Raw genomic sequence first — 18,223 nt, 5'->3', positions numbered from 1 at the left:
TGAGTGACCGGCTGGATAATATAGATCCTTGTAGTCTCCCCAGCCTGGCCATCAAGCGTGAGCAGACCTTGGCTATGTCTTGGGTCGGCAACGACGTGCCCTGTGTGATCCAGGGGCAGCCGGTGAGCTATATGCTCCGGGGCACACATATGACCAGGCTACTGCTGTCCGTGTCAGTGTGCCATGAAATCAGACCCAACAGCTGCAACCTCTCTCCCCAGTGACAGGGGTTGGACAACTTCTGTAGGCACCCACTCTCACTGTTTGAAAAAAATAAAGTAAATTAGGCCATGCGGGGCTCTGGCCACGTCTATCATTCATAGTCCTGTGAATGGGAGATAAGTCCTGACAGCCTTTTCAGCTGTCAGCTTGTAGTTTCAATGAACTACCATGGCGCTGCTGAGCACTCTGGTAGTTCATTATTCCTGCCACTATCTGCCAGCCCATACGAGGTACAGCTAAACTGAGAAGTCTGCAGGAGTCCTGAATGGCACCCCCAATCTGCTGATCGCGGGTGCAATTCTTTCCAAGCTCCAAGTAAATAAAATAAATGCACATTTTATTTTACCTTTTCACCTGCAAAAAGATGTGCTTTTATTTTATTCATTTTTTTTTTATAATGTGAACGTGTCCGTTAAGCGAGTAATGCAAAGTCTACTTTACCAATGTTTAAGCATGCTAACGTACTTTTTTTATTTATTTTTTAATATATATTCAAGCAAATCTGCAATCAACAATTTTTCTAGTACTTTTTTCCTTGCAGTACTTCGGAAGTATTTTGGGTAAACTAGAGCCATTATTTGAAATGACAAATACTTTACTCTTACGCTAGCTTATTATGCAAGTTACTGTTGAGTTTGAAAGGGGGTTCCGAAGTACGCAGCTTTTCCACTGTAATGTATTCTACAGTGCCACCTTGCATCGCTGTTTGTTTTCATGTTCAGCCAGCTCCGTGTGAGGGGCAGATTATAGCTATGAATATCTTTATGCTACTGCCCCACACTGGTAAACTTTAGAACTTCGATATTGTAGATTTTAATGCATTTAACTACTTCAGCTCTCCCACATGTACACCCTCTACACACCAAAGCTAATTTTAATTTGTTGCTTTGAACAGATAAAGTAATGCATATATTGTTTAAGAAAAAAACAGGCTTTCTTTTCCTGATATCTTTCAAACAATAATTTTTTTATGCTTAAACCGAAAAAAAAATCCCTTTTTTTTTTTACCAGTGTGGTTTAAAACAAAAAATGTTCATTGTAGTTTAAAACTATACATTTTATTCTATAGTTTCATTTTTGCTATGACATTAAAATTCTGAGTTTAGTGTAAAGATTTGCAAAGTTATTTTATTTTCAAATTAAATTTTTATTTTTTTATTTTTTTTAATATTGCACTTTATTTTACTGTGCCATTATGGCTAATAAGGGTGACAGAAGAACAGACAATCCTTGCAATTCCACCTGGTTTCACAGTCTGTATTTTAAATCCTGTCTTCCTTCATTTACAACTAAGTTTATTACTGCAGCTATCCATAAATGACACTGGGGTTTTTTATCTGTTTGTAGTTCACCTGGAGTTGAATATGAACAGTATGGAACATTCTGGGTTTTGAGGGAGGGGGGAGGTTTAGTGTTTTTTCAGTACCTCTGTGACAGTTGTGTCCCCAGCTCACACTGAATTGACTTTGGGGCTGTTTTTAGCATTTCTCCTGAAGCCAATGTTTGCAAACGGGAATCCTTAGTCTTGTACTGGTTTCAGGAGGATTTGGTACAAAAGTTGTCTGCCCCCGCTGTGTCCTGAATGAATAAAGTGATTACCATACTGGTAGAGAATGCATCTGCCTTTTAAAGTGGTAGTAAACTATAACTTAAAACTTGTACTTAGAAGAATGCTATACCTGTAGGTACCTTGAATATTTCCTAAACGTGCACTGTTTAGGAGATATTCACATTGCACATTTCAGCATGCATGGGAGTGATGCCATCATGGCCTGGCCATTCAAATGACTGGAGAAAGCAAACCCAGAAGGAAGACAGGGTGAAGATGGAAGTGCCAGGAGAGGTAACAGCTTGGCACTGGAGGTCTCCATAGAAAAGGTAAGTCCTGTCAATATGTGCTATTATGCGGTGCATACTAGCGCATTATGGCATAATACACCGGCCCATTTAAAAATAAAATAAAAAAATCAGTAGTGTTTACTACTGCTATAAAGACCCAACTGATAAGCCATTGAAAGTTCTCCCTGTTGGGCCCTGCTCTTCGACTAGTCCTGCCTGTGACTAATTATAGTAATTGTTTAATGCCCAACACTGAGAACTATTCCCTTGCTTTGGACAGTCTACAATACAAGGGTTAACTGCTTGTCTAGTGGATAGGGAAAACCCTTTTTTACCTGATCCTCTGCTCCCCGGCAGGGGTCACTGTCCCATGCTTTAGCAATGGACTGTCCCTGGCATCATTGTATCTAATGCAGGGCTATGGTTTTTGCATCAGTCTTGATGACAGCAGGACATGACGTTGACTTCTCACTCTTTGGTTCTTAGATCACCACCCTATTAATTTCCCTGTGACTCCATTGGAACTAAATCGTCTTTTCTTAAACTGATTTTTGAACTCATCATAGATCTTCCTCATTCTACTCTTACTCACAAGGTAGTTTACCTTGTAGCCACCAGTGCAGTTGTCTGAATGGATGGACTTACCCTTCAAGAAAGGGTTCTAGTTTTGCATAGAGACAATGTTATGTTGAAGCCCTGGACATCCTCTTTGCCTAAAATAGTTTCTGCATTTGACCTCAACCACAGCAGCATTTTTCTTTTTCTCTGGCTAACCTATAGGACATTTTCCTACATTGCCTGCATGTGGTTCAGACTTTGAGCCTGTCGTCAACCACTGCTTTTTTTTCTCTTGCGTTCACTGACTGACACAGCTCCAGTACTTTAGACCATCGGGTTGTTATACCACCTTCAGGAGAGGACTAGGCAGAACATGTTAACATGTACTAAAACCAGAACTTTCTAGTTCCGCCCAAGGAGTGGTCCCTTTAGTAACAATCGCTTTGTCGGCGGTCCTTAACACACTTGTTGCCAAAATGGAGGTGGTGCGTGGGCGCAAAGGTGGTAAAAAGTGGCTGCCACACCCCCCATCCTCCGGGAGAGCTTGGACGCAGATTCTGGCCCCGCTGAGGCTGGTGGCCCCTGCTTTTGTTTCAGATGACGCTGACCAGGACTGATCGGACAGTGAGGATGAGTCCCCGTCCGCGCGTGACAAAGCGCTAGTTGGAGCACTTATCACAGCTGTGCGTGATAACCTGAAGATTCAGGACACAGCCGATTCCTCTGCTGAGGTAGCGGTCCCTTTGGAGTCTCATAAGCCAGCCTGTGCCGTACACCTAAGGTGTTTCCGTTACTGACTTATTTCGAAAAAGTTCATATACAAGGAATGGGGTAGCCCGAAATTACCTTTTCGGTCCCAAAATATATGGCGGTGGGTTACCCCTTTGAGGACAGCCTTCTCAAAAAAAAAAAAATGGTCGGCTCCTCCAGTCGTGGGACCACCTGTGGTTCAACTGTTGATGAACCGCAGGTGGTCGTCGCTACGCTTCTGCATGCGAGTCCCTGGGCTCATGGTGGCCTCCTTCGAGACAGTGCCGTACGCCCAGTTTCACACCAGAATCTTGCAAAAGGAGATCTTGACGATATCCCTGGATCGGCAGATTCAGGTGAGGCAGTCAGTCAGGGACTCCCTGCTCTGGTGGCTGAGATCCCCGGCACTTCGGTCCAGGAAGTCGTTCCTACCTCTACATGGGCGGAACTAGAAAGTTCTGTTTTTTTTGTACATGTTAACATGTTCTGCCTAGTCCTCTCCTGAAGGTGGCATATCAACCTGATGGTCTAAAGTAAAGGAGCTGTGTCAGTCAGTGAACATAAGAGAAAAATAGGATTTTTGTACTCTCTGTAAAATCCTTTTCTCTGTAGTTCACTGACTGACACAGCACCCTCCCCTCCTTCTTTTTTTTTTTTTTTTAACGTTAAGCTGCTTGTTGACGTACTGAGGCTGCAGGATGCAGGCTGGGGGGTTGTTACTGAAGGGACTGCCCCTTGGGTGGAACTAGAAAGTTCTGTGTTTTTGTACATGTTCTGCCTAGTCCTCTCCTGAAGGTGGCGTATCAACCCGATGGTCTAAAGTAAAGAAGCTGTGTCAGTCGGTGAACTGCAGAGAAAAGGATTTTACGGTGAGTACAAAAATCCTATTTTTCAGAAAATGGATTCCCTTTTTGTCATCCCCGCTTGTCCTGAGAAGGGTTCACCAGCATTTTTCCAACCTGATATGAGACCATCATACATGCTATTGGTCTCCAAATATCAGGTTCCACCCTTTCCTACCAAGTCACTCTGCTAGATCTGTGAGTGCATTCTTGGTCTTTTCTGACTCAAGCTTTATCAGACTTGAGACTGTCACCTGGATCTGCCCATCCCTCAGGATGCTTTTGAATGCCCTGAATGTGAAATATTCCTTTTGTCTCTTAATGGACAAGAAAAAAAAGTTTTTACCATAAAATATTTTTCCTCCTCCATTGAGAGCCATCAATATCTGTTTTATGATCATGTTCTCGCTACAGTTTTGCCAAAACACAGGGTCTTGCTAGTGGTAGAAGAGATTATCCTTGGCCGACCTATAGTTTTTTTGTTTTCCTGTGTCCAGTCCTACTGTTGGTGACAGTATAACCCAAAGCTGAAAGATTAGTGTCCCTCAATGGACTCCCAAAAAAGGGATTTTAGGGGGAGTAAAATCCCATATTGGCGGAGTACTTGGTGTATTTGTAATCTGTTTACTTCTCATAGTATATATTAGTGTTGACATGAATCGGAGGTGGTGTTCTGTAGTAAACTAGCAAATATGCAGGATTGTTTAACTACTTGCTAGACATTTGACATTGTCCAAAATATTGATGTATAATTAGACTGACAATATTTGCTGCTTTTTGCTTACAATAAAAAATAAATACATTTTAATAATAGGAGTCAGATGCTTCCATTTTCCTTTTCATTAAGTTAAAGCACCTGAAAGGAAATTTATATTAAATTTGCCGTTGCTGACCTCAATGAGGTAAATGGCATTTACTCCACTAACCTCCATGCTACAGTGTCCTGCATTTATGGAGATTGTTGAGATGAACCAATTAGTGCTGCAGGGGACATTGGACCTCTAGCAGAGGTTTTATTTTGATCAGAGCAGCTATCTGGCAGCGCAGGTTGTGGAAATGGCAAGTATTCTGGTTTTTCTTTTGTAGGTATAGATGCCTATTTAGTATTTTGTTTTTAATGACATGGACACGTTAAAGGTAAAGTAGAGCGTGTATCTTCAGTGATCATAAATTTTAAGTTATTTTTACAGTATTTAAATTTTTTACACGCCTGCTTTTTAATATTTGTATTATATTAAAAGTAGCTATTGTATTAGATAAACCACTAGAGGTAAAGTTTATCCATTACCGTGGGTGTAGCTGTGGATATAAAATATCATCAACCTCAAATTTGTTTTCAATTCAAGTCAGACTGCTCACAGACTTCTGTAGTGCTGCAAAGCAGAAATCACACCCTGCTTATGTTAGAAAATAATGCTACTTATATGCACATGTATGATTAGAGCAGTAATCTACAAATATGTATTTCTTTCCATACCTTAAACTTGAACAAGTTGAAACCTAAAGAGCACTAGTTAGGTGTCCTTCAGTGAAAGCAGGAGAGCAATTATGTTGGGTGTCTGTCTGGTGCTATATTTCATCCTTAGAAAAGTTCTGCAAGGAATGCTTTCTATAGCTCTGATTGTGTTTTATAATCCTTTAGAGACTTTTTGCTCTTCTGCATTTTTTCATTTGTTACAATACATTTTTGTGTTTTAAATGCAGTAGCTTTACACAGTGTTTCTGGAAACTTTAAACGTTTAATTGCTACTTCATCAATTTTTTATTCTGGGGAAAATAATAAGACTGACTGTTTTTCTTCTTCCTAATAATACTCCAGCAATGAAGCTGATGACCGCACTGGTGAATGTTGCCCTTAACTTGAGTATTCACCAGGATAACACTCAACGGCAGTATGAAGCAGAGAGGAACAAGATGATTGGCAAGAGAGCGAACGAGAGGCTTGAGCTGCTTCTACAGAAACGAAAAGAGGTATGCCATATCTGCACACTTTGGTCTTCTTTACACCTGCTTTGCTCTTTGAAGAGCATTTGACATGCAGTGAGGAGGCGTTGTATTGCCACCTCACTTCCTATTTTAACCCCCTAAATACCGGACAACTGCTCACATTGCAGGGCATTTCCAGCGCAGCTCCATGCTGTGCAACAGGATAAAAATTCCTGCTGTGAGGCCAAGTATCCTGTCCACTGCATGTGTACACCCCCTGCCATGCTATTGTCTGTTGTAGGGCAACAGTTGAGAGTTGACAAAAATGCAGCTCAAACGTGGGGTTTTATCGCCCCCAATAAATAGCAATTGTAAATTAGCCTTTATTCATTCAAAGCTTTGGTTGGCCTAAAAGCAGGCAGGTAAAAGGAGAGTAGCATGTCAGTTAAGATAAGAATTTTTGTGTTTCACTCTGCTGTTTACCCAAGGGTGGCCAGTTGGCAAAAAAAGTTATAAATTTTATTTGTTATTCTTTAGTGCTTCTTCTATTATACTTTGCATTGGAACACATCTGCGAAGGGTTTTGATTTAAAAAAAAGTCCTGTCATGCAGGACCCTTTTCACCAATCACGTGGCACAATCTTAGGCTTGTTAAATGTATACTCCAGCTAAAATATAAATTTAAATAATGAGATGCATGGTCTACCTGCTGAGAAGTTCATTGTTTCTCCCCGACATTGTTGTGTGGTGCCAGTCCACCCAGCCTCTTTTGTCTGAAATCTGATCATTCTAGAACACTCACTGTTGATGAAATATCATCCTTCCTTTCTCCTACACAGAAAAGAAAAATACATTACTAAAATTTTCTTGCAGACGCCAATTATATGTAAACCTACCTTGAGTGTTTGAATGTCAGTGATGTAGGAAGCTGGAAAATGGATATTGCAGCACAGGTTTTAGGAGGTACATATCTGCTTCCCCGATGTTTCCCTTGTATAGAAGTGTTCTTACACTTCATGGTAATGCACAGGGCTCAGCTAAAAGTAAATTGAGTGAACTTTCTTATTTCAGTAACGAGTATAGTATGCAAAAGGGGTGGGACTTTATAAAATGAAATACAACTTTTTCTTTATCATCTGTTGAAGTATACAGACTTCAAAATTTGGCTTGTTTTATCATGGTAATGTGATTATGTTTTTGGTTTTTTTTGAGATGCGCAAAGAGATCACACAAACACTTGTAGGTAATATATTACAACCTGTAGTTTAAATGATAAAGATAACAAATGTAATAATAAAATAACACAAGGACTTGGCTATAGATGCCTTTTCACCAAGGAGTCCTGCTCGCTTCTATTGTGGTTAGACAGGATGATCAGACCCAGACTTGTGATCGCCCTGGTATGAGACTGACTATTCCAAGTTTTGGCTGTGGCATACTGTATGAGGACTAGTGAGTAATGACCAATGGTAACTTTTTGGAAAACAACATAACATTTTAAGGAAGATGGCATACATTTTCTGAAAGGACTTGGATGGCTTGGCCATATGGTCAGTTTGCAATAACATTCTTTTAGCATTAGGTCAGTTAGTGTTTGGTCACTATGTGACTGTACATGTATCTAATGCAGATATGCCGACATTAACAAAACTATGTGTTATAAATGAAAAGGCTAAATACCGTTTCTGACACCGTAGCTGTGCAGTCATGGGGGGGGGGGGGGAGATGAGATTCCCCTGTGACATCAGCTGGCCAGCAGAGGGGAATATCTGCCCCTCCAGCTTCTTTCCATAGATCTGGGCCGGACAGAACAGGGGGATTACGTGACCGCACGGCCGCGGTGTCAGCCACTGTATTTCTCCCTTTCATTTCTAACAAACACAGTTTTGTTAATGGCTGCATATCTGCATGTGATACACTGGCATGTGTTGCATTGTGCAGGGGAATAGAGACTGAAGGGGTGGGGAGGAAACGCTCTCATGCTGACAGGGAGGGAGGGGGACAGCCAGCCAGACTGCCGCAGGAGAGACCAGAGCTGCACATGATGGTAGCACGTAGACTGACCACAGTAGTCAGGGCTCAGGAACAGGCAGAGGGACTCAGGAACTTGCCGGATCAACCAGGTTTATTACCAGCTAGCAAGAGAAGAATTGCACTGTACAAGAACTGTGCTGTTCATGCCTTAAAGGAACATGAGCTTAGTGATTTTTATTTATTTATTTATTTATTTTTTCGGGGGGGGGGGAGGGTTACGAACACTTTAAGGTAAAACCATAGTTAACCAGATTTTGGGGGCATTCTTATACATTAGTGAGCCACAACCAATGGAAAAATTAATTTCTCCATTTATATTGCTGCCTACAGGAGGATTAGATATTGGCAAAGAAAATAAATTGTAGGCCAATCCAGGATAACTAGCACAACAGTGAAGCATGCTAGTAGAAGGACAAGTTTCCTTGGCGGATGTCTATTTGTGGATGCTTGGACACCCTGCACCTCATATGCTTTGGTGCAAGAAATGGTTTGCACTGTGCTGCTAACTAGAATTTTGCTCACAGGCCAATCTTTGCTTCCAACCTACCTGTGTCTGCACAGATTAGCAGATCTCCACGTAGCACTAGCAGGTCTTCTGGATCATTGTGTCATTGCCCCAGTTCCTGTGGAATAAATGCTTCAAAGGTTTTACCTCAACTTGTTTGTGGTTCCTATTTTAGATCTCAAAACTCTGAATGTCTCAATTCAAGCTCAGAATCCACCAGGTCTGTTATCACCTCTCTTCACCAGGGAGGCTTCCTGCTATCTGTGGACATCAAAGATGTGTACCTTCCTGTCCCCATCTTTCCAATGCATCAGCGATTCCTATGCTTTGCTGTAGGTCCTCTGCACTTTGGAAAAATCTTCAGAAGTCAGCCCTGTAACAGACTTGCCACTTGGAGTATCTGAGTTTAGTCCTAGACCCAGCTCTGGCCAGAGATTGTCCCCATAGTCTAGGACACAGGACATCAGAAACAGTTGGGTTATATCTTCAGGAAGCTGGGACACTGCCAAACAGAATACTTTAAAGCCAGCCTTGTGTAACCCCCCCCTCTACCCAGCAAGTTTTTTGCTATTCTAGGAGATTTGATGCTTTTCCTTTAGCTCAAGCTGAAGTTTTTTTATACTTTTTACTAGCCATCTTTGCTTTTGTAGAAAATCTTTATTGGTGTCTTCTGCACTGTTGCTTGGGCTTGTCTCTATGTAGCAGCCATCCTAATCTGCATTTCCTCAGCAAAAGCATTGGAAGCCATACCCCTGGGTCCTGTTGGACTCTACGTGTGGAGCTAGCCTGAAATGTGACCTTTGGACATTGTGGCACTTTCCAGAGCTTTGAGTACTGTGCTAGTTAGCCACTTAGTGCTTTCTGGGTCCAGAGCTGTGACACAGCCTCAGGAGCGACCATATCGCTGAATTTTCTTTCAGTAAGGCTGTTCAGGCTAAAGAACCAGGAACTTCCTCTTTGATTACCATTTTAAACTTTCCACTGTTCCCTCCCTTAACCGCAACCTGACTTTTCAATGTCCTTCAAAAACACTTGTGGTTTCCTGGAACCACTGGACCTTATGTCCGTTGTAAAATATATCATAAACAAGGGGTTTTTTTTAGGGACTTTAAGGAAGCCATGGCCGGTAGGTCATGTATTTCCATCCCTAGGGACTTTAATTGAAACCCTGACCTGGTAAGGTCAGGCATTTCCATCCCAATCTGGTTAAAAGAAAAGGGGCTAAGCAAAAGGGGAGATTGGGACTTTATATGAAGCCCAAGACTGCAAAGGGGTAATATGTGAATCTAAGGAATTTTATTGGATACATCACCGATACAGGTATAACAATATCTGATGTACATAACATAGGTATAATACATAATAAAACAGTATAAACATACAAGTAATACTGGTAGTAATCGTAATTTAGTATACATGTTAAAAGCAAATAACATAACAATATCATAATGTGATATAACAACAAATTTCCTGTTTCACCTAAAAAGATTTATATAAAAATGTAATCCAAATTAATATCTGCGGGACCTATGGCCTAGTTGGCCTGTAAGGGTAGAAATTCCATAAGCTTGTAAAAGATGTAAAATAAATAACAATATGACGTCCGGTAGCTCTACGCGTTTCGTGGCTTAAGTGCCACTCGTCAGGAGCAATTGGTATCTGAAATGAAACTAATATAAGTAACAATGTAGAACACTTAAAAAATGTTGGTTGGGGGTAGGGTACATAAAAATAACCCCCAAAGCCAGTAGTTACTTACTAAGGTTGTGTGTGTCAAATGCGTGGAGGCAGGGCCCCATAAGGCATCCGAGAGTGTCCCCAACTGGGAGCCCTGGTGAGCCACCCCGCGGGGATGGGCAGCCCCACGGGCGGACAAGGCAAAACAATACTGTGAAAAAGTGAACATGGTTAACCAAATGGGTGGTGGGCAGGTGAACGTGAGGAAATGGAGAAGAAAGAGGGGGGATCCAAAACAGTGGAGGAAGGGTTGAGACCAAAACAAACCACCCATGATATCAGTGTGCACAGTGGAAGGTGAAGTGAAGAAGTGCTAGTTTAAAGTAAAATAGAACCGGTTCACCGGAGAAAAACCAGAAAGAGTGGTCAAAGGTGTTAAAGTTACCTTGTAGGAAGGGAAAAACACGGTTGGGTTTTTCCTCACGTTCACCTGCCCACCACCCATTTGGTTAACCATGTTCACTTTTTCACAGTATTGTCTTGTTTTGCCTTGTCCGCCCGTGTGGCTGCCCATCCCCGCGGGGTGGCTCACCAGGGCTCCCAGTTGGGGACACTCTCAGATGCCTTATGGGGCCCTGCCTCCACGCATTTGACACACACAACCTTAGTAAGTAACTACTGGCTTTGGGGGTTATTTTTATGTACCCTACCCCACCCCCAACCAACATTTTTTAAGTGTTATACATTGTTACTTATATTAGTTTCATTTCAGATACCAATTGCTCCTGACGAGTGTCACTTAAGCCACGAAACGCGTAGAGCTACCGGATGTTATTTATTTTACATCTTTTACAAGCTTATGGAATTTCTACCCTTACAGGCCAACTAGGCCATAGGTCCCGCAGATATTAATTTGGATTACATTTTTATATAAATCTTTTTAGTGGTGAAACAGGAAATTTGTTGTTATATCACATTATGATATTATGTTATTTGCTTTTATCATGTATACTAAATTACGATTACTACCAGTATTGTATGTTTATACTGTTTTATTATGTATTATACCTATGTTATCATGTACATCAGATATTGTTATACCTGTATCGGTGATGTATCCAATAAAATTCCTTAGATTCACCTATTACCCCTTTGCAGTCTTGGGCTTCATATAAAGTCCCATTCTCCCCTTTTGCTTAGCCCCTTTTCTTTGATCCGTTGTAAAAAAGCGGAGGTGGATTTCCTTGAAGTTTCAGCTTTCTGATTTCTTGCAACCAAAAGTTTCTTGCTGGGTCCAAATCAGCAAGCCTTGACCAGTTGGGGCTTCACAGATATCTGGTAACTATCTTATTAATGGCCAAGTCTTTTCTGCACCCTGTGGGTAATTGGAATCTTTTTGAACTGTCAAAGAAATCCTCCTTGTTCCTCCTTAGGGAGTGCTTGTCGGGTCATTCACTTGTTGACTCCTTGGTTTTCTTTACCCTCCCCCTTGGTGCCTGGGAGTGCCGGCTTGGACAGTCCCTTAGGATCAAGATTTTCATAACTTGAACACCGAGTCACTTGGGGTTAATGGAGTGGTCTCTCCTATCCCCGATCCAATTTGGAAAGATGGCTGTTACAAGGATGTCCTTGTGCCTGAGAGTCTGGTTTCCTGGTGTAGTTAGTGACCACCTCTTCAAGGGATCCTTCTGTGAATAGGTCCCTTGACCTGGACTCTGTTGGGCATTGCTTTGGTGCTGTAAGATGGCTGTTGGCTCAGTGTTGTGGATCAGGTAGGTCCGGAAATGAGTTATTTTCAGGTTCCTAGTGATGCCATTGGCTGTGTAAGTTGATGAGTCTTGCTCACCCTTCTGATTTGGTGTTACATCACCAGTCTGAGGTGGTAGTCTGTACCTATTTTACCTATCTTTTGTAGGCGTTCATCATTTGCACCCTTCTTCCCCTGAAGTTTAGTTGATTTCAAGGTTGGTACCCCTGGGTTTTTATACATTTTACAGATTCAATATCCATGACGGTTACTAAAATGTATGTTTAGTACAAATTGTTTATCAACACTACTGATAGATTATCCTACCAAGTGGGGGAAAGTATCTGTTCATAACCCTTGAGGTGGAGGACTGGAGTAAACTGCGTAAAAGGACTGTCCCCTCTGTGGCTGATCCACAGTCTCTAGCAGAAGTCTCTCAATAACCCTTAGTCCTGCCCCAAATCATATTTTAAGCTGTTTAACTAAATTTCTGACCCTTTTCTCCATGGCTGTGGACACTTTTCTTCATCATGGCAGGTCAGATAGCTCTTAGCTCAGTGTTGTGGATCAGGTAGGTCCGAAAATGAGTTCTAAGGTTCCTAGTGATGCCATTGGGTGTGTAAATGGAGTACGGAAATATGTAAAGGTATCCTAAATGTTGCCTTGATTACAAGCAGGCTATAAAGTACATGCCAGATGTTACTTGGTACTGGAGCATTTGGCAAAAATGTATCCAGGCACTTCAGACGCATACTTTAGGGGTTGTGGTCAGATAGGTACACCATTGCAGGTATGGTGGACGTGCCATAAGGTTTGTCGCTTTTAGATAAGGGTTCACTCATTTATTTTCTTATCGTACATCAAGGGACACAGAGCCATAGTAGTTACTATGTGTGTTATAAGCTACCTTCAGGTGATGGACACTGGCACGCCCTAAGACAAAAAGTGCCCTCCCTATATAACCCCTCCCACCACTGGGATTACCTCCGTTTTTGGTGTTGGTCACGAGTAATGCTCCACTGGAGCGATCCTTGCTCGGGCTAGCCATGCTGACCAGATCCATTCAAAATGTCTATTCTGGCCAAATTGAATGGTACCCGGGCCTCATATGCGAAGAAATAAGGTTTTTGCCTGTGAATGCTTCTCTTTTTAGAGAGCTGTACCCTGAGATCCAGTACTTTTTGGTAGTAAGGCCATGAAGTTTTACTGGAGGGGTGCTGTTGCAGGTCCAGGATTGTGGGTTTCCTCAAGGATCCCCTGCTCCTGAAGGTTTAACAGAGCCCACTATGAAGGATGAAGATTGAGTCTGTTGGTTTACCACAGAAAACCCTGCGGCGGCAAAGGTAAGGAGTTTTCTAAGAATTTTTTTTGAATTTCCTTATGTCTCCTTTAAAATCAGTAAAATGTTGTCATGCCTGTGTGTCACCACTGGGGGCTGTATTGAGCACTCACCGCCTCATGCTGGAAACAGCGCTGTGTCAGAGAGCTGAAATGCTTCCTCGTCCTCCAGCGGGGACTGCAGGACCTCCGGTAAGCTTGGTGGGGGGGGGGGGGGTGTTTTCTCCCCTCTTATTATCCCCTTGTACTGACAGTTTCCCCCTCTTGGGGAAGGAGCACTCAGAGTCTCTTAATAAAAAAATAAATAAAGGAACTAGCACGATCAGCGAGCCGATTGGCGGCTTGCAAGCCCCCCGCGCGCCATGCTGTGTCTTGGTAGGACTCGTAGTCAGCCGCTCGCGTGGGAAAACCCTTAATTTTAAAAAAGTGGGAGGAGCCGTAGGCAACACAGGGCGGTGGGGTGCCCACACATGAGGAGGCAAGTTTTTGAAAGCACATTGTGTTACTGCAGGCTGTGGAGGGAAACGAGCAAAGAGGTGGCTTTAACAGGTTTGGTGACACAGGCATTTTTCTCTTATATTTACCGACCGACACAGCTCCTCTCTGTAACTAAATGGTTTGTTAGCCTGCCACTAGGAGAGCTAGGAAAAATTGCAACACAATACACAGAATTGTCAGTACCGCTCAGGGGGCGGACCCTGTGCTAACAACCCTCCCTGCTGTCCCAGCAGCCTCAGCCCCAGTTTTATTTGGCCTAGGGAAGCAGAATTACCTAGGAAACCCTGCGGGCCCTTGGGTCCATTTTTTTGATGCAGGATTTATACTTTTGCGCAAGATAGAAGATCACAGGATCTTTCATCAACTGCCAGCTGGGTGACAGGCTGGTTGAGTTATCCTTGTAGTCCACCCAGTCCGGCCATCGAGCGTGTGCAGGTCGCAGCTAAGGCTCGGCAGGCCACGACATACCTCAGCTCCAGAGGTGGTCGGTGAGCTTCAATGCTCTGGGGTATATACATATGACCGGGCAACTGATGTCTTGATCACAGTATACGGAGGCCAGCAGCCACCCTGTAACTGCGCAGGAGTGGGTCCGTGATGGAATGTCTCCCAGCTCTTCAGGACTGGTAAGTATCGCTCTCCCTGCTTCAGGGGGTTGTGCAGCTGGGCATTCCCTCAGAGGTCGATTCGGGGGCCACCTCGCCTCCCTCTCTTCTCTCCCACATTTCTTTCTGTCCCGTCCCCCTGGGGGTGCTGCTGGCGGTGTGTGTACTGGGGTTCACTGGGGCTCTCACCTGTAGGGGGTCTGTGTGGCTAGCGATGGTCCTGGTCCCGGTGTGGGGGGGTCCCAAAAGGTGTCTGTGGACGTATTTTGGCTGGTTGGAGGCAGCACTGTTCTGTGGCTTCTCTTGTCACCGCATGGTGCTGTCCGGCGGCCATTTTTGGATGAGGGCAGAGCAGGTTCCCCTCGTGAGCTTCAGCGGCTATTTTCTCTGAGAATTCCTATTAAAATCATTGGCAGACATTTTTTTTTTTTTTTAAGACTGAGCGCTCTCTTCACTGCAGCTCTCTTGTGACAGCATGCCATGTGCTATCACACACTGTTTCCTGTGTTCCCTGTGTATACAGGACTCTGGATGGCCTTTCCCTGAACGCTGGGGCAAGCTCTGCAGTTCGTTTCACCTCTTTTCTACACTGCTGCCGACACCGCTTCTTCACTCTGCACTTGGGTAACCTCCTGGGGACTACAGGCACGGTTAGTAACCATCACAGAATGCTCCAGGGTGGCGAGTCTGGCACTAGGGACCCCCCCACCCCAGGCAGGAGGGTGGGACCTTCACTGTCCTAAGTCCCCTTTCAGGTGGCAGACAGGATAGGGTCAGCATGGCTTCAGAAACTGGTGTTTCTTCCCCCGAAATCCAGGCTCTTGCAACCGGGTCACCTGCGGATAGCGCTGTGCCCATGGACACCCTGACAGCGGTCCTTAACTCTTTTGTTGCAAAAATAGAGGCGGTGCGTGGAAGCAAAGGTGCGCGTAAAAGGCCCCGCTCGTCCGTCCTCTGGGGAGAGCTCTGATGCAGACTCTGGCCCTGCTATGACTGGTGATCCCCTGCTCTGACTTATCAGACGAGGCAGACCCAGGACCATCCGGGCAGCGATGATGATCCTGGGTCTGGGCAAGACAAGGCGCTGGTTGGAGCACTTATCACAGCATCTTCCGCCTCAGAATTAGAGGATGTGGCGATCACCATGCAGACCCTGCAAGAATTTAGGTGGCTGTTGAACCTAAAGAAGTCGGTGATTGTACAGACCCAGCGTCTGGAGTACCTAAGTTTGCTATTGGACTCCAGGGACAGCAGACAAATTGCACTCTCAGATCTGCAGTCAAACTACTGATGAACCGCAAGTGGCCGTCGCTCCCCTTTTGCATGTGAGTACTGGGACTCATGGTGGCCTCCTTCGAGGCAGTACTTTATGCTCCACTGGTTCCACACCAGAGTCCTTCAGAAGGAGATTTTGACAAAACCTTCCTCTGTAATGGACGGTGATCACTACGGACGCCAGTCTATTCGGCTGGGGTGGAGCGATGGGGATTCAGTCAGCTCAGGGCCTCTGGTCGATGGAAGAATCCGAGTTGCTGATCAATCTGCTCGAATTGAGTGATCAGGCTGTGCCTCCACCCATGGTCGATGAGTCTTCAAGGGCATCCGATCAGGATACAGTCGGACAACGCCACGCTTGTGGCGTACATAAATCATCAAGGGGGAACAAGCTCAGCCGCTGCTCGGGAGGTTGCTCACATACTTTGGTGGGCAGAGCAACACGTAGCGGCCCTGTCGGTCATTTACATCCCGGGGGTGTAAAATTGACATGTTGACTATCTGAGTCAACAGATGCTGGACCCAGGAGAATGGGCATTGCATCCGGAGATATTCAGGCTGCTGTGCCTGAAATGGGGCACACCAGATGTGGATCTATTGGCCTCCAGTCTCAATTGGAAGGTGCCGAGATTTGTGTCCAGGACAAGAGATCCGTGGGCAGACGCGTCAGACACGCTAGTGGCTCTGTGGGATCAGTACCAGCTGATGTACGCGTTTCCTCCGCTAAAATTGTTACCACGCCTGCTGCGCAGAGTGGAAGCCGAGGGGATTCCAGTAATCCTCGTGGACCAAGATTGGCCTCAGCAGCCCTGATACGCAGACCTGGTGTGTCTGGTGGCAGACGCTCCCTGGCGACAGCCGCTGCGGGAGGACCTCCTGTCTCGAGGTCCAAGCTTTCACCCTGCTTTACCATCGCTGGCTTTAACGGCATGGCTATTGAGAGCCAGGTGCTGAGGAACCGGGGTCTGTCTGACTCTGATTCCAACTATGTTGAGGGCACGGAAATCTTCTTCTCGGAAGTTATACCATCATACCTGGAAGGACTAGATCTCCATGTGTGAGGAGAAAGTGTGGCATCTGCGCTCCTTTTCTATATCCAGGATCCTGCTGTTTCTTCAGCAAGGTGTAGACCAGAAGTTGGCGTTGAGCACCATTAAGGGGCAAATTTCCGCTCTGGCTATCTTTTTTTTTTTTTTTTCAGCGACCCCTGGTGTCTCATTCATTGGTGAGTACCTTTGTTCAGGAGGTACGACATGTAGTCCCTCTGGCGCGTCGACCCTTACCTCCGTGGGATTTGAACTGGTGTTGGCACTTCAGAAGCCGCCGTTTGAGAATATCAGGGAGATTCCCCTGTTGACCCTTTCACAGAAAGTAGTCTTTCTAGTGGCCATCACATCAGCAAGGAGGGTTTCGGAATTGGCGGCCTTGTCCTGCAAGTCACATTATCTGGTCATCCACATGGATAAGGAGGTCTTGCGCCCGCAACCGTCCTTTCTACCGAAGGTGGTCTCGGCTTTTCATATCAATGAGGACATTGTTTTACCATAACTGTGTCCTAAGCCGAAGCACCCCAAAGAGGTAGCCCTTCACGCTCTCGACGTGGTTAGAGCTCTGAAAGTGTATTTGTCTGCAACGGCTCCCTTTCGGAAGTCAGACTCGCTGTTTGTTTCTGTGGCTGGTCCAAAGAAGGGTATGGCGGTTTCGTATGCCACCATTTCAAGGTGGATCAGACAGATTGTAGTTCAAGCCTACGTCTTGAAGGGGCAGATGCCCCCCTTTCCGGTCACGGCCCACTCTACAAGGGCAATTGGAACGTCTTGGGCCTTCCGACACCAAGCGTCGGTCGCTCAGGTGTGTAAGGCGGCGACCTGGTCGTCTGTCCATACGTTCACCAAGTTCTACAAGGTAGACGTCAGTACATCGGCTGATGCCTGTTTTGGCCGCAAAGTTTTGCAGGCAGCCATGTAGTTACAATTGCGATTATTTTTTTTTTCCCCCTGGTTTTTCAGTAAAAACGCAGTACCGTTTGTTAATGCACTGTTGCATTACTTCCACAAAATGGTTGGGGATCTCTCCTGTTGAGAATATATGGTGGTGTGTTTTTCGTTACACTGCTGTTTTTTTGTGGGTTTAGTTTCACTAGTTCCCACTTGCCATGGAGGATGAAATTTTAATGCTGTTTTTTCCCACCCCTCATTTGCCACTGCTTGGGGACGTCCCATTTAGTTAGAGAGGAGCTGTATCTGTGAATATAAGAGAAACAGGATTTTTGTACTCGCCGTAAAATCCTTTTTTCTGCAATTCACCGACCGACACAGCACCCACCCCTCCTTTCCTCTACATTATACTTCTTGATGACGTACTGAGGCTGCTGGGGCTGCAGGGAGGGTTTTTAGCACAGGGTCCG

At 44.6% G+C, this 18,223-nt stretch overlaps 1 protein-coding gene across 3 annotated transcripts in view; it reads left to right on the top strand.

Annotated features, from left to right (window-relative positions):
• STAG1 (STAG1 cohesin complex component) overlaps positions 1-18,223 on the top strand; it is a 299,590-nt gene that overhangs the window by 176,103 nt on the left and 105,264 nt on the right. For all 3 annotated transcript variants that reach the window (XM_077488685.1, XM_077488684.1, XM_077488683.1), the window contains one exon: positions 6,031-6,182. In XM_077488685.1, coding sequence (XP_077344811.1) covers positions 6,031-6,182 — 152 coding nt within the window. The remainder of the gene's footprint in view (positions 1-6,030; positions 6,183-18,223) is intronic.

The sequence above is a fragment of the Lithobates pipiens genome, unplaced genomic scaffold (genome assembly GCF_037356315.1).
Source record: "Lithobates pipiens isolate NorthernLeopardFrog02 unplaced genomic scaffold, aLitPip1_a1.2 Scaffold_18, whole genome shotgun sequence".
Taxonomy (NCBI): Eukaryota; Metazoa; Chordata; class Amphibia; order Anura; family Ranidae; genus Lithobates; species Lithobates pipiens.
Note: the sequence above shows the minus strand (reverse complement) of the source record. Positions and strands in the feature narration are given on the sequence as shown.